This window comes from Zonotrichia leucophrys, chromosome 1A, assembly GCF_028769735.1.
Source record: "Zonotrichia leucophrys gambelii isolate GWCS_2022_RI chromosome 1A, RI_Zleu_2.0, whole genome shotgun sequence".
In the NCBI taxonomy this organism is placed as follows: domain Eukaryota; kingdom Metazoa; phylum Chordata; class Aves; order Passeriformes; family Passerellidae; genus Zonotrichia; species Zonotrichia leucophrys.
This window is the reverse complement of record NC_088170.1, coordinates 3,057,501-3,073,513: the sequence shown is the minus strand read 5'-3', so window position 1 is coordinate 3,073,513 and position 16,013 is coordinate 3,057,501. Positions and strand designations below refer to the sequence as shown.

At 40.1% G+C, this 16,013-nt stretch overlaps 1 protein-coding gene across 6 annotated transcripts in view; it reads right to left on the bottom strand.

The window, feature by feature from the left end:
- Positions 1–1,396: 1,396 nt before the first annotated feature.
- LMO3 (LIM domain only 3) overlaps positions 1,397–16,013 on the bottom strand; it is a 69,552-nt gene continuing 54,935 nt past the window's right edge. For 5 of the 6 annotated variants that reach the window (XM_064735144.1, XM_064735170.1, XM_064735154.1 and 2 more), the window contains 2 exons: positions 14,496–14,621; positions 1,397–5,839 (listed from right to left, as the gene is read on the bottom strand). In XM_064735144.1, coding sequence (XP_064591214.1) covers positions 5,734–5,839; positions 14,496–14,621 — 232 coding nt within the window. In that variant the 3' untranslated portion in view covers positions 1,397–5,733. The remainder of the gene's footprint in view (positions 5,840–14,495; positions 14,622–16,013) is intronic. The other variant, XR_010443005.1, reaches the window with a different exon arrangement.

The window sequence follows — 16,013 nt, the reverse complement described above, 5'->3', positions numbered from 1 at the left end:
GCTTTGCCCTGGAGTCAGTCTTTGCAATCCTGGGGTGGGATGGTTACAAGCCATGCTAACAGTGGGCTTTGAGGGAGGCAGACTTACTGACTGACCTGAGCAGCCCACCTAATCTCTCTGTTTCTGTGCTCTTCCCTGTGAAATGCTGGCAGTGTGGCCTCTTCACAATAATCATTAAGTTTGGAAAAGACCTCTGAGGTCATTGAGTCAAACCATTAACTCAGCCCTGGCCAGCCCACCACTGAACCACATCCTGGACACCACATCCACAAACACCTCCAGGGATGGTGCACAGCTTCTTCCAGTGCTTGACAACCCATTTTTTGGTGAAAGAATGTTTCCAATCCAAACCTCCCCTGTCCCAACTCAAGGCCATTTCCTCTTGTCCTATTTGCCGCTTGGGAGAAGAGACTGATATCCACAGAGGAGGGAGGCCCAAATCGTGAGTGTTTTCCCAGGGTTTTGAGATTTTTGGGTTGGATTGGAGGTCAGCAGGACTAGCTCTGGGTGTTGTCCTGTCACCAGGGCCGTGCAGTGAAGGTTTTGAGGGGAAGGGAGAGAAAGGGCTGCCCCCATGGATGCTGCAGAGCTCCGTATTCCTGCACCTTCCGACTCTGCTGCCGAGCAAGACACTCCGTGTTCTCCCTCTGCATCTTCATTTATGAAACTAATCACACAATTACCTGCAGGCATGTGTTAAATATGACACTGGTCTCTGCAAAATAATGGGCCAATTGCAAACAATGAATAAAGAGAGGCAGCTCCATTTATAACCGCTGTTTCAACAGAGCTGTGTTGTAATCAAAGTGATCTGAGGGTGACTCATTAATTAATTGATGTTCTTTTTTATTATGTGCTATTGAGTTAATGAGTAATTTGTGCTAGATAACTCTCTGAACACACTGATTACGTGAGATATTTTCTGGGGCTTTCATATCAATGACATGCTGAATAGGTGGAAGATGGTATTTGCTTATGTATACTCATTATTAGCAGGTTCAGGATGAATATAAATCAGCAGAAGGGCATTTTAAAAGGTATTAGATACATGCAGCTCTTACTTTAATGCTTTAAACAGATACTCTTCAGCTTTTAATGCCTTAAATAGTATTAAAATCACTTCCTTTATAATACTTCTATCAGCCACAATTGGCAGCTTTTAGAAAGGTGCCTACACAAAGGATTTTTACTGGGAGCATGTTTGTGCTAATGGCCTATTACCTTGCACATATTGTATTTTGGTTTCCTTTTGCAAGGTAGTGAGCAGTAAACAGGTTTGGACTGCATCATTGGCCTGAAGTAGGAGGAATGTGTTAAGTGAATATGTAATTGGCTTTTTTTGATCTAAAGTGGTATTTAAAGGAATAAAAACACTGTTCTTATATACAGTACACACTTTGCTTTGTATAGTTTGACTTGTTAAAGCTTTTTCTTTATTGAAACCACAACATCTCCAATGCCATAGGAGTTTTTTATTCATTGAACAACAAATGGCTAAATTGATAATTTAGTCTGACAACAGCAGCACAGTGGAAGCTTTCAGAAAAATCAGCTAAATGTATAAAATTATACCCAGCAATCACTACAGACCTTCATTTTTGACAAGATTTGTTCTAGGTACAGATGACTGTAAACTACCTACTGCTGAGAAAATTATAAGAAGCTGCTGCATATTACGCTGAAAAAAGCCTTTAAAGTACTTTAAAATCTATACAGTCGAAACCTTGCCACAGTCCCTGTTTGTTTCTTTTTCCCAGTCTCCCTTCTCACTGACCACTTTTCAATTTATCTTCCCCAAGTCGTTTTCTGTGCAGGCAATTAGGAACATTTGAGGGATTGCTGGATGATTTTCCTTTATTTACATTATGTGAGGAAAAATTTTGAACATTTTGGGAGGATAGGAAAACATGAAAGTGTGCTTAAAAAAACAAAACACCAAACAACCCAGAAGATAGAAAACCACAATCATGAAATAGATCAACTTTTAGCCTTGGTCACAGTTTCTGCGAAATCCAGGCTGTCTTGATCCATCACCAGTTGTGGCAGATAACAGACACAGCAGGTTACAGTTGTCAGAGGAGCTTTTTACAGTTGAAAATCAAGGTTTGATAATTTTTACTTTTCCACATGGCTCGAAACCAGCCATCCACATTAGATTAAAAAAAATAAAAATATTGATGCTATTATTAGTTTTATCTGGCTAAACTTCACGATGTGTGCAGATGAAGATGGGAGGCACAAGTGGAAGCATTCCTGCCTGGCAAATACACTGAGTCAGGGTCACTGTCAGGTGGTTTGCTGGATGCACACACCTTGCTGACACACACAGTGATGGAGAAGGGGAACCAAGGCAGATAACAAAAAGCAACCCAAAGGAATGGTCTAGACCTCTGTCAAAATGATCACTAAAGTGACCTGGCAGATAATCTCTCTCCGCTATTGACTTTTGATGATATACTTTATTGGAGTTTTAAATGTTTCCATTAAATATTTCAACTCTCAGCCATTATTTTAACAGCCAGGCAAGAAAGAAGTTTGAAATACAGGAAAATGTGTAATTGATCTTTCACCTACATCAAATCTAAATTTATTCTGTATCCTTTACATACAAATTTTAGATATGTATGTGAATAAGATAGGTGAGCATAAAGTGCTCAAAGCAATGCCATACCATTGTGCACTGCTAACATATCCATATTTCTTCATGTTTGCATGAATTATTGACAGAATGGTGAGACTATTTTTTTTTTCTCCCTAGCAGGCCCACCTTCCTCTTCCACACTTTGAGCCTAGGTCACAAAATGCACACATGAGCAATGGAGCATGCAGTAATGAGCCACTCTTTTCCCATTTCCCTCCCTTCATTTGCTCCATAAAGAGCTGAGCAGTGGCACTTTGTGGGAATGAGAGATTCCTTAAGCATTTACAGCACTGTTAGTGTTTAGTTGCCATCATCCCCAGCCAAGCCAAGCCTTCCTCAGGCCCAGCTGGTGTTGGTGCTCTCCTGCCTCAGATTTGTGGTTGCCTCCTGGGAATGCTCTGCTCCTCCCAGGGTGTCCCAACATGCCAACATTGTAATATTCACATGGCTCTTGGTTTTCTGCAGAGCCAAAAATGCTTTACAAAAGCACTGTATCCATTAGCCCCCATGGGACAGACAGAGACAACTGAGGCACAGAGAGGTGAAGTGACTTACCCAAGCTCACAGGGAGTCAGAGTCAAGGATCTTTCTTTCTTATTTCTGAAGCAGGGATTTCTATCTGCTCTGCAGCCTACTGCTCGAAAGCAGAAGAGAGATCTTCCCCATTTCTAATGGAAAGACCCCAGAGGGGCTGGAGGAGAAAATTGAAATTTTCAAAACAAGAGAATATGATGCTTCCCTTTCTGTCCATCCTGACCTTCATGGAGAGGACAGCTTGTTTATTGCTCTGAAGTGGGTCTGTGAGAGCCTAATGGTGCCTCTGACACCAGCTGCTTCGTTATCCCAAAGACATTAAGGGACTGGGGAAGGGAGTGCAAGAGACACTTGTGCTCAAGGTTAGGAAGGAAGATAGTCCACAAAAGAGGGCTAAATTTAATTTGAAAAACTATGTGGAGCTATTTCTTCTAATTAACAAGAACAGCCTGAGGAGCTGTTGCATTTCTTTCTGGCCCTGTATGAGTCAGAGTCAAGTTTTGTGAGCCATGCTTATTTTCAAAAGGGTTCACAGCCAGGAAAAAAAACCACACTGTAACAACAGTCATTAAAACTAAATATCTATTTCTAAGTCAAGCCACTGTGCAGTGTGCTCTTACCAGACACTTAAGGAATGTCCCCACTGCATTACAAGGTTTCTTTGACCATCCCCAGCAAAAACATGCTGAAACTGCAACAGGACAGGAAGAGCAGGGAAGGACAGCAGTCAACTTCAGCAGAGCCATGGGTTCATACTCAAAATAAAAACAAGAGCTTAGCTTCATAACAACACAGGGTATATAGTTGGTTTCTTGTTGGCTTTTTCTTTTTTTCCCTTCTTAATACTGTTTTGTTTGTTTGTTTTTAATACAGGTTGTTTTCCCAGTGAGCTAGATTACAGTGGCAAACAGACAAGACATAAATATGCATTGAACAACTTTTTAAACATTCATCCTGCTTTCCTTTGCCAAACACCTGTAAGCTCTGTCAGGGGCGTGAGCACTTAGGGACGTCCTGCTGATGCAATAGCTTCATGGCTTTAAAAACAGAGGTCCACCTCTCCCAGAAAAAGAACTGATTGCCAACAGGAGCTGTCAGCAGCGATCCCACCTCTGTCAAAAGGATTTTAATTGCCAGTATTGATGGGACAAACCTGTAGGATGTTGGCATGGGCAGCAAGGTACCTGTGCAGTCGAGTGTGGTAGCTCTCGCTCGCTATTGCAAAGTTTTGTCCCATCCACATCAGCATTTAAATTGCCTTCAGCATTCACCGAGGTGGGTAATTAGCAACCAGTCACTCTCCCAGTGTCAGCTCAGGGTCGTTTCCTTAATGTAAATAGACCCTCAGAGGGGGCTGTTTAACAGTGCCTTCTACTTTCACTTTTTTCTTTTATTTCCAGGTTTTGTTGAGGACGCAGCCCCAGAAAACATATTAGGGTTAAGCCCTGATTAAAAAAAAAAAATAACAAATTAAAAATAAAAGAAAAAGGGAAAGAGAGAGAGGGAGATGAGGGAGAAAGAGACCCCTCAAATTTTAAGACTTCTTTAAAATGCATATCAAGAAAAATCTTCTCCCTTTCCTCCCTCCCCCCCCCAAATTAATGATTTCAGAAAAATAACATATATATATTTATATATATATGTATATATATATATATAAAATAAGATACCCAGAGGCACCGGTTTGCATTAGGGCTTAATTTTTTCCAGCTAAATTAAAAATCAAATCCAGGCATTTGGAATGCCTAAGGGGCACAAAAGCAGCACCCAAAATCATTAACTTTTGCACCTTTTATAATATAGCTCAAACCAGTCAGATTTACTTTTCAAAATTTTGTAGTAAAATAAAAGTGCTCTTTGAGGAAAATCCATGCAATTAAACAGCAGATGCTTAACCCCTGAAAAATAGAGGCTTATAAGAGAAGTGCTGATAGACCCTTAACCATAGCATCATTAGCAGCAGGTGCTGCTAGTTATTAGTGTTCTAAATAGTTTTAATGTAAACAGTATTCTTAAGCTCTAAGTGTAGCATAATGGTTGGGATTTGCTCTTTAATGCTTTTTACTAGAAAGATACAGCTCATTTAAAATAGCTGGTAGATACAGAAAGCATAAATATACAGTAAGTTTAGACACTGATTGTACTAAATGCAACAATACAAAGAAGCAAACAGGAACACAAATGGTAACACAATAAAACTGTATTACATTTGTGCTTCAAATATTACAATACATTATGTACAATAGTCCAAAATAAACATCTCATGCCAAATGACACAAAAGGAAACAAAAAAAAAAAACCCCAAACAAACTGAAAATCCCAAGAGCAAGCAGAAAGAATCCAGCTGTATATACAGTACCTTTTTTAATTAACATTCAACTCTGAACTGGAGCAATTTTCACTACATACAGATGCAGTCCGCCTTTTATTTCACGCAACCATTCTGTCTCCCTAAATCTATGCTATTCAGTAGGTTCCTGTGTCATTTCTTATATACATGTTGAGCAAAAAAGATAAAAGAAAGTAGTGCTTTTTATTCTTAATGATGTGGCATCCGATCAGCGGACCTGGGGTGCATAACCTTCTTTCATTAAACCCTCCTCATAGTCTGTCTGGCACAGAATCATGTTGTTCTTCAGGAAAAACTTGTCTCCAACACAAAATCTGAAATTGAAATAATAAAGAGAAGAGAAAAAGAGAGTTTGAGGGTGAATGGTGGGATATGGTCTTACAGGTTGAGGGTTGTAGAGGCAAGTGTTGGCTGGACATCGCCCAGATGTGCATGTGGGAAAGGCCAGCAGAGGAATTGCCATGGTGCCACAATTAATTGTATGCTTTCAACAAAATCTGGTGCATTCAGGCACTTTTGCTTGCCCAGCCAAAGACCTCATTCAAAGCCCAGTGTGGGCTGTGGGAGTCCTGGATCAGGTCACTGGCACACAGCTAAAAACACAATAAATGTCCCAGGCTGCCGAGCTGAGTGAAAAGTAAATGTCCTGCAAAACAGAAGGAAGACAAAATACAGCAAAGCATGCAGTGGAAAGCTTGTCTGAGATATCTTGTGTTTGTCTTGTGCACTAGTAAGAATTTCTTGTTATAATAATACTAGATTTCATTTTAGTTGGTGATTCTGACAACTGCTTTAGCACACACACGACTTGCTGTAGAGTATATGTAAACCAGAGACACATAGGCATGCAGAAAACAAAAACCCTTTTTCATTATTTTTTTCCTGTAGGAGTTGATTATAAATCTAGTTACTCAGCTAACTACTCTCTCATGGTATCAGTGCACCTACCTTGCTATGGTATTACGTGCATCAGAACCATCTGATTGCTGCAAAACACCACTGAGAGATTGCATTTGCCTCTCTCTGATGAGCAGGACAATCACATAATGTTAATGCTCCTGCTTGGCTGACTTCAAACTTTGAGTAAAGTAGGATTTCCCAGCTAAAAAATAGATGCTTGAATTTAAGAGGGCTCTTCCCTGACACACCCTGCAGTCCTTCTTCCCCTTGACAAAGCCACTCTTCTGGAAGATGCTTAGGGAGAAGTGAATGGGGCCAGTGCAGAGAAAAAGTTTCCCTAGTGACTGCCTTGGCAGGGTTACATGGCTTTGTTTGCAGTGAACTCTGCAGCTATGAAATATATTGGGAGGCACTGCTTGCCTTATTCCAATTAAAATGAAAGAAAGTAACCTAAATGAACCCCCTAACACTGATGTGAATAAATGAAACCAGCTAATTATGGATCTCAGTACACGAGGTATTGTTTAATGTGTAAAGGATTATAATGTCTTTTTTTTATATAATTTCCAAATGGTGACATCTTGGACACAATTAGGGTCAGATATAAATGCTTGTGTTGTTTACGGTAGATTTAACAGCAGAGCAGCTCTGGGAATAGCTGGATATGTATTTAATTGTAACAATTTAACCTTCAAATAGTGGTGCCTGCTGGAGTTGACCCAGTAAAACTCCATAAATGACACAGGTTGACCCCTGATAGTGGTCTGTCTTTATCAGATAGTCAATTTCTAATGATGTTCGAGCAGAAATCTTGGTGAATTGTTACAGATTAAATTGTGTATGGAAAGCAGTCCTTTAATGTTTTGTGAAGTTGGAGGTTTAAATGAGTAGCAGTTGGACTGATTTACATTTGTGAAGATTGGAATGCTAGACAAACAGTGAACCCATTTATTTTCCAACTGGGTAGCTTTGGAAATTTATCCTTATGCTAGCTAAATAGATAGAGGGAAAATAGTGTAATAAAAAAGTGGATTGAAAAGAATTAGCTCTGCTCTTAAAGGAAAATTGGTTTGTTTATTTGTGGACTCTTTTTTTTTTTTTTTTTTTTTCTGTGGGATTACTGCCTGCTGCTGATGATGATTGAAAATAGAGATTATGGGAGGATCCTGAAATCTTTAAGTGATTTATGGTCAACACTCTTTTACAGAATGTAGAGGTCCCTATTATTCTTCCCACCCCAATCCTGGTATACTAGGCTACTAACAACACAACATGATTTTGAGTAGCTATGTTGAAATACAGAATTCATACATAATTTGTGTGTTTTTTTCTAGTTTCCATCTTTTGTATTTTTGTCCATTGACACCAATGCTGAGAAAAATTCTTTTGTGCACCTTACAAGATTAGGTAAAAGAGTTGCAACCAGTGCCAACATGTAACATTTGTTTTTCCCAAAGAAGTCACATTTAAAATCAACAAAAAACAAAGAAAATCCACCAGTGCATCAGTGGGAGATGAAACCACCTCTGCACCCAGCAGAAAACACTGAACTGAGAATGCTGTTCAGCTGTGTGTACTCCTTTTGTTCCAGGGTAAAACAGAACTCAGCAAAGTAATTTTTTAAAGCATTTAGCAAATGAAAAATGCACTGCTGAAGTGCAGTTCGCTTGCATGGCAATATTTAACACATGTGGCTCTGTGCAACAGCGTTTGCATCCAAACCCTGGCTGAAGGATTTTTGTTTCCCAGCCCTCAGAGCAGCGACACAGCTTGAATCAAACTGCAGGGGATACCCGGGAGTGTCAGGATGGCTCTCCCAATACAAAGTGTCAATGCCTTTTATTTAGCAATGTTGATATGAGGAGCCAGAAGTGCTTTACCTGTGTGTGTGCTGGCGTGTGACAGCTTTGTGCACGAGTGGCATCAAACACACACAGTTCCACTTGTGCTCCAAGTGTGCAGCTGTCCTGGGGACAGACTGCCAGTGTCTGTCTGTCTGATAACCTGTGGGTTGGGGTCTATCTGCATGGGAAAGCATCCTCTGGATGGTCCCCTGTGCCTTGGGGGAAACCTGTTGCTAGTGATGCTAAGGGTTCACATTCCGCAGCTGTTTTGATATTGCACAAGCTCGGTGACAAGCATATTTGGCTTGCGCGGGCCCCTGGGTGTTAAATGTGTGAATTGTGCACTCATTAGGAGACAAAGAGGTAAGCAGCAGGTGAAAACCCTATAATTCTGGCATGCTGGCTCCCAGGTGCAATGGGACAGGGCAAGTAAGCACATGAAGTATGAGGAATTCTGGCCATTCACATATTCAAACTTATTTGACTCCCAAAACCAGATTTAGCCTCTCCTGAAGTGAAAGATGTGTAACCACTTCAGATTGGGTTTGCACACTGCAAGATTTAAACCTGGCTCAGCTTTAAAATGGGAGGGTAAATTGAAGCCTAACCTTCCACTAAGGTTGGGGCTTTTTTATGGAATTGGCACCGGATGTAAATCAGGGCACAATTTGGGCACACACATTAAATGGAGTGGAGGAGCATGTTAAGATGCCACTGTGCTAGGAGCATATAATTAGGCAAGATTATTACTCTTCTAGCAGGCAGATGGTAGTCTTCAGCCTTCCCTAAAACCCTCACCCAATTTTTTTAATAGGCATGCAAGATGAAGAGGAAAGAATATACAATAGGCTGCATTAACATGCCAGATTGGACTGAGCACCATAAATTGATAATAGTACTTTTGACACGACTGTGACATTAGTAGAATGACCATTATAATTAACCTACATCCTAGAGCCCCTGTCATATTTTACTCTGGCAAAAGGAAGGCCATTTATATTACAAAATGACCTCTGTTATCACCTTGTTTGGAAGGGAAGGTGTGCCTAGACTAATCACAAGAAGAATAAAACTTCTATTTTGAGAAGTAGCTCTTTCGTTGTTCATAACAGATATTTAAGGAGATCTCACTGCTGTCTGTCATCTTTTCTGGTGCACAGGACACGTGTCAAGGTACTGAAGACTACTTAAGAAAGCAAGAGAAATATTGCTCTGAAGGAAGATGGCTTCGTGTGTGCCTCCTCTGTTAATGCCAGATCTTTGTGGCCATAGAAAGAAATAAAATCTGGAAGCATTTACTTGGTTTACTGAGGATTAAGACAGTTCAGACTTACCACATCCACACCCCTCCCCTATGCTTTTAGCAATCAGGGAGTAACTTGGGCTCTCTTTTTCCCTTTCCTGTCTTTTTAAATGTTGAGCTTCCAGTAGAACTCACGTTAACGTTCACCTATGTGCATCACTGAGAGAACAAAGCCACTCTTTTACACCACAGATCATCAGTCCACACCTGTGGCTATTAATCCTGGGGTTCTGTCAAAATGTCCATTTCAAAGGCTGGAAAGTGGGAGCTGTGCCTGAGTTTGTGCATTTTCACCAGAATACACAGACACAGAATCCCAGCTCAACTTCAAATGGCAAACCTCAACTCGGTGTGCTTTTCATGCAGTGTTTTATAAAAAGGCGGGTACGGACAATATGTTAATTTGTGTTCTAAATTTTGAGACATACAATGAAGATAAACAGTACTCAGGCCTTCAGAATTTATAAAATGACCACTCATGCAAAAATCTAATATTGGTGTTTGAAATAAGGATGTCCCTGGCATTGTATTCCCTCTCCCCTGCTTGACAGAGAACAAAGGCAGCATTGTGTGGGCATTTTACACTTTATACTCGAGGTAAGTGTTTACAGCTACATCAGGACAGCAATTTCAATGAGCGTGTAACCATTTTTAGCCCAGTTTCTATTAAAACAAAGGCAATTGCAGAGAGAAGGGTAGAACAGGCGATTTAAGCACCTCTCAGCCATAGCAGATGGGGGTTTTAAGCCCTACTCTGAGCTGACTTCAAACGGCAGAGAGAAAAAAATCACAGGAGCAGGGAACAAGGTGCTAAAGACGGCGGCAGAGTGAGAGGAAGGACACACAAACTCGGGAAGTGGGAAAGCCGGAGGCAGGCTGGCATCATCTCTGCAGTCAAAAGTGTCGAAAGTGTCAAAAAAGGCACAGCTGAGCCCACTTGCAAGATTTTCCACTCCATTTTGTTAGTCACACACACTCAGCCTGACAAAGTGTGAAAGGCAGTGTCTGTTTACAAGTTTGTTTTTCCAGTGGTTTCCTCCCCCCACCCTTCCACCTTTAAATTTTCCAGCAGAAATGAGGTGTATTGAGGTTACTGCCAACGTGGGGTGAAGGGCTTTTGAGGAGAAGTTAAATATGTTTACAGAGAAGAAAGGGGAGCACTCTCACACCATTAAGCTGACTGTCACTAAGCTCTGCAGGTACTTAGGCGATGGAAAAACTTCAAATTAGGAGTAAGCTGGACAGAGACATGAGAGATAAGAGGATGCTGAAACCTTTAGGCTAGGAGCAGAGCTTAATATTCACAAAATTGCTACAGCTTTAAGCATCAGTATCAAGAAAAACGTGGGGGAAATATCTCAGAAACTGGCTGGCTGGAGCAATTAGATCCTGGAGCTGAATAGCTTTATGAAAGGGAAAATAGGAGACCGTGCCTGTTTGACACCAGGGGACCAGGCTTAGTGGCTCAGGAGCTGTGTCCAGTCTGTATTCCTGAGTACAGGGTGTGAGACAATGCCTTTTTCTCCTCACTCTGAAAAAGTCACATTCAGGAGGCCAATAAAGGCACTGGCAATGTTGTGAGTTGGTTCAGAGCTGGAGTTCATGGCCTGAACAAAAGTCCCCTCAAGTGAAGGCAGCCTAATTACCATCCACAGCGAGGCTTGCTCTGGATGGTGAGCTGTAGACACTCAGAAATAATAAAGCAAACAGTGGAGTTGCCCATAAAAGCAGAAAAATCACCGGATCATCACAAAGAACACTAGGCAAAGAAGGGCAGGCATCTCTCTGGGCCAGGACCAGCCCTTTAAAGGGTAGGAAAGCGAGGGTCATGCAATAATAGCAGGAGCAAAGGATGGGCTGCCCCAAGGAGCAGCATGATGTGTGCTAATATAAATATTACCTAGCTTGAAAAGCAGGAGATGGAAGGGAGCAAGGGCCCAGAACATCAGAAAAAAAATTCAGTGTTGGCAAAGCAGTGCAATCTGAAGAAACAATTCTGTATTCTCATGAACATTGCATGAATTCTGTTAGGAAAGAGCCTGAATGGAGAAAATGAAAATGAAATGTGGAATCAAAGGGAGAGCACTACATACTCTGGAAAACTACTGCAGAGAAGGACCCAAAGGCTTTAAAATTTAATGGGGGAAGAAAACGTGAAATTGGGGAATAAGGCTAAACAAGTTCTGCAATAGGTGGTGAACCTTGACACACCTACTGGTGATTTTTGGATATATTTGATCTGTTTGTGAAGAAAAATGTTTTCTTCAATAAATAAATAACATATTGGTGGAATTAGTGGCTGGAGTGAAAGAAAAAAGCAAACCTAAAACCTTTCAATAACATTGTTTTGTGTACAAAGGGGTGACAGAAACTTTAAAAAGTTAAACTGAGGTCTTATAAACACATCCTTACACAGAATCTGCTGTGTGGTTTTGATTAGCTTGAGGGGAGGAAGAGAAAATGATCCTAAAGGAAAACAGAAACTATTAATGAAATGGTGAGTGACAAGATTTTTTCTGTTTAAAAGAGAACAGAAAAAGGTTTCATAGCAGATCTGAAATCCCCCAAGCTGCTGATGGGCCAGGTGTCTAACAATGCAGAGGTTTATTGTTATTCAAGTAACAAAAAACAGAAGATTTGAAGCTATTGTTGAGAGAATGCTTTGCCATAGGAACCATAGAAGAGCTATGCTGGAGCATCCATGAAATGGGATCTTTTGTAAAAAACAACAAAATTAATTCTTCAGAGGGCCACTAGTCCCAAATTGTGATGAAGAAAGGAACCCTACAAGCATTCTGCTTTATTAAGCTCCATGAGAGCTATTGCAATGAAATCAGGATTAGGGTCACTTTTGAGAATTTATGGAATTCTTTGAAACACCTGGAACCACTCCCTGTTTTCACTAGATGAACCACACTGTATTTCAGGTAAATCCATTCTTTTGTTCTCAGTCTAAGACACCTGTAAGACTATTTCAGCAACCCTTTGCCCAAAATACATGCAAAGTAAAAATCAAATAAAAGATTAGATTGAAGTCTCAGGAATAAAAAGGCTGAGAATTATTAAATAACCCAGTTAAGCTCCATTTCAGAAGCATCTAACAGCACTTTTCCAGGGGGATCAGCAGCCCCAGGGAACACCACAATGTGTGTTAGCTGCAAAGTGAAATTGCGCATTAGTTTGCAGTTGTAATGGTAAAAAGAGGAATATTAAAAATATGCATAACAGCTGTGGGGGGTTTTTTTGGGTGTTTTTTTTTTGTTTTGTTTGGGGTTTTTTTGGGTGGTGGGGGGTGGAGGGAATAAAAAGAAAGTTCACTTCCTCAGATCCAAGCGTGCTAACTATGATGAAAATCTTTTGCACTCCGGCTAACAAACATTGTCTGCTTTGCTTGACTGATGAAGATTAGCTGACTTCTTACATTAAAGAAGTTTGTCTTGTATGGGCTGAAGTGACAAGACAATAACTAAGTGCTAATTGTGCATAACCAACACTAAAGATATGCAGCCCCATTATGGCATGTAATAAATGAAGCGAACAACAGAAATATATTAGGGGCTTTAATAATGATACCAGAAGTGTGGTTTGGAAAAAAAACAGGATGTGAAGGGTTTAGGAAACAAAACCCAGGACACTCTGTGTGTGTGTGTCTCTTAAATGGGTACTGTGGGAGCCTCTGCCTGCCTTGCTTGGCTTCTCAGTTCTGTGGCAAGACAAAATTGATATAGGACTTTAAATAGCATTAGAACCTATAATTACTTTGCATTATTATATAGTTTAAGCAGTGGTTATTACTTGCCTGGTATTTTAATTTCCCATGCAACATGATGAAAAAGGTCAATTTGGCTTTTTTTAAAGAGCGTAATTGTAGCGTGCTACACTTATTAGCAGCTGTACATTTTATGGTTCTTTAGGGATGTTTGATTTTCAAATGACTACAGTGTTCAAAAATAATACACTGTAGGACAAGGTGAGTTAGGAAAGCTTATTTAGAGCTGTGTCTAGCTTTGTCATGTCAGACTATTATCTTCCTAATTTTTCATTGCCTCCCTAAAAATGTATATCTTGCGTTTGTTCCTAACTGAAGAAAGGAAAAAAAAAATGAACGCTATAAAACGCTAAATAGGATCATGTAATAACTGAAAACTAACCGAAAATAATAGGGACATTAAGGGGTGGACATAATTGGCTCTCTCACTTCCTAGACCTCATAGAGGTCCCTGCTTTAATCTCTGGTGGAGTCAGAAATGGAGCTCCCTGTGAATTCTCCAGCTCCACTCGCAGTGTGGCTGGTACAAACTTGGCTCTATTCACCTCTGAGAAAATCAGATGTTACAATTTTACCATTTTTGACATTCGCTCTCCAACTGTGCCATATGGGTGATGCTTCAGAACAGGGTGTCAGGTTTGGATCCTTGGGATTTTTATAACCTACGGTTTGGATATGGAAATAAAAATAGGACTGTAAGAGGGCCAATGCTGCTACAGAGGAAATGGTGGGAACAACATCTTTTAAATTTAAATGATTACAGCTCTGGCAACAGGAAGAAACAATGTGTACTTTAAAAGAAATACATGTGATAAAAATGAAGAATTAAAGTGAAATTAAATGCAATAATGACAAATGGTACTGTTATGCTCTTCTGCAGAAAAGGATCTCAAAGACCTTTATAAATATTAATTAATTAAACCTGACAGACAGCCTTTTGAAGGAGAGTAAGTAACATTATTCTTTTTTATTGATGTGGGACTTGAGGCACAAAAAGTTTTCTGGCCAAGGTCATGGAAGATGTTCTGTATCAGTCCCAGGAACAGCATCCAGGTTTTACTCTCCATCTTGGGGTTCTATTGCTGGAAAGTGGATGTATGCCCACACCAGTGCTAGCACTCAGCTTATGGAGCAGACCCAAAAAATTGTCTTACCTCTGATTACAAAGCTGGCATGCAAAACAGTCCAGGTGATAAACATTGTCCTTTGCTCTCATCACCATCTCAAAAGCAGGTATGAGCTTACTGCAGGCAGCACAGTTTCCTGTAACGCCAAATAACCTGGAGATACAGAAAGAAACAGATTCTTGATTCACTTTCTTTTTTAAATTTATTATTATTTCCCCCCACAGCCTGGTCTTGGGCTGACTTCCCAGCACACCTCCTTTTGGAAAGGCTGGCCTTTGGTGCTTCAACTCTGCCCGATTTGCAGCACAAAGACACAGCCTTGCCGAAGAGAGCTTTATGACAGACTAATATCGCACCTATTGTGATGTTATATTTTTTTTCCTGCAGGTTATACTGACCTTTCTTGATAAAAGAAACATCTTGTTAAACTAAACAAAGAAACAGTAAACACATTAGGGACATTACATAACTGTGCAGGCAGAGGTCAAGCTGTTTGCATAAGTGGAAAGAGTCTTCTTAGATCCTGCCGTGCAGGAGAGAGCCACATAACCTTGGCTTTTGGTGCTGCTTATTACTAAAACACACTTTAGCTAGAAAAGAAATAACACTTGTAAAAGCCAACATTCTTCGCATTTTTGACATCTAGTGCTAAAAGCTTTACCACTATTATTAAAAGAACATTTTATGAACAAGTCATTTAAATCGTCAGAAAGCATTAGTGGTTCATGCACCTTACAACCCTATACCGTAGTTATTGCTATGATTATGTTATTCAGGTAGCACATTAAAGTAAATGAGGCTGTAAACTATATATAGTCACATCAGGAGTAGAAGTATAAAATACTGTAAGAACAATATGAAATGCTGTTTTTGCCAGACATCTATACAATTTTCTTTTTAAATTCCCTTTGCTGAAGGTTTTTCAATACTTTTCAAGTGGGTGTATTACACACACACCAAAAAAAAAAGCAACACACCAAAAAAAAAATCCCAACCAACATACGTACACATCCTTTTGTGTCACAGAAGGATTATAATGAACAAGAAAAAACACGTTAGCTCTACGTGGCAGCAATCTTTGAAACTAAGTTTATTTAAACTACTTAATAGTTGTGATGGATTATTAAAAGTAATGCTCTGCTTGTGCATAGCAGTTAATGCTGTTTTTAACTATGAGGCACACCAGATGAAAACGCCACATCTGCCACTTTTCTTTTTTTCCTCAACATCAGGCTGACAGCAGAAAAATATAATGGCTCTCAAGGGAAACACCAAATTAAAAGCAGTTCTAAACTAATGAATTCAAAGGTGCTCTGTAGAAAATTCAGTTTGGTAACATAAAAATGAACACAGTTTTTTAATCACATCCCTCCATTTTACTGAATTTCATGGGTTGCCAACAATCCTACTTAATTCCAAATCCTTTTACCTTCTGCTTCTACTTAAGGTGCGCTGCCTACAGAATCTGTGCCTGTTTAATTTAGCAGTTGTGACCCTTTTCCTCCTGTCTGAGACGCTGGCTACTGTGATCACTTGGAGAAATGC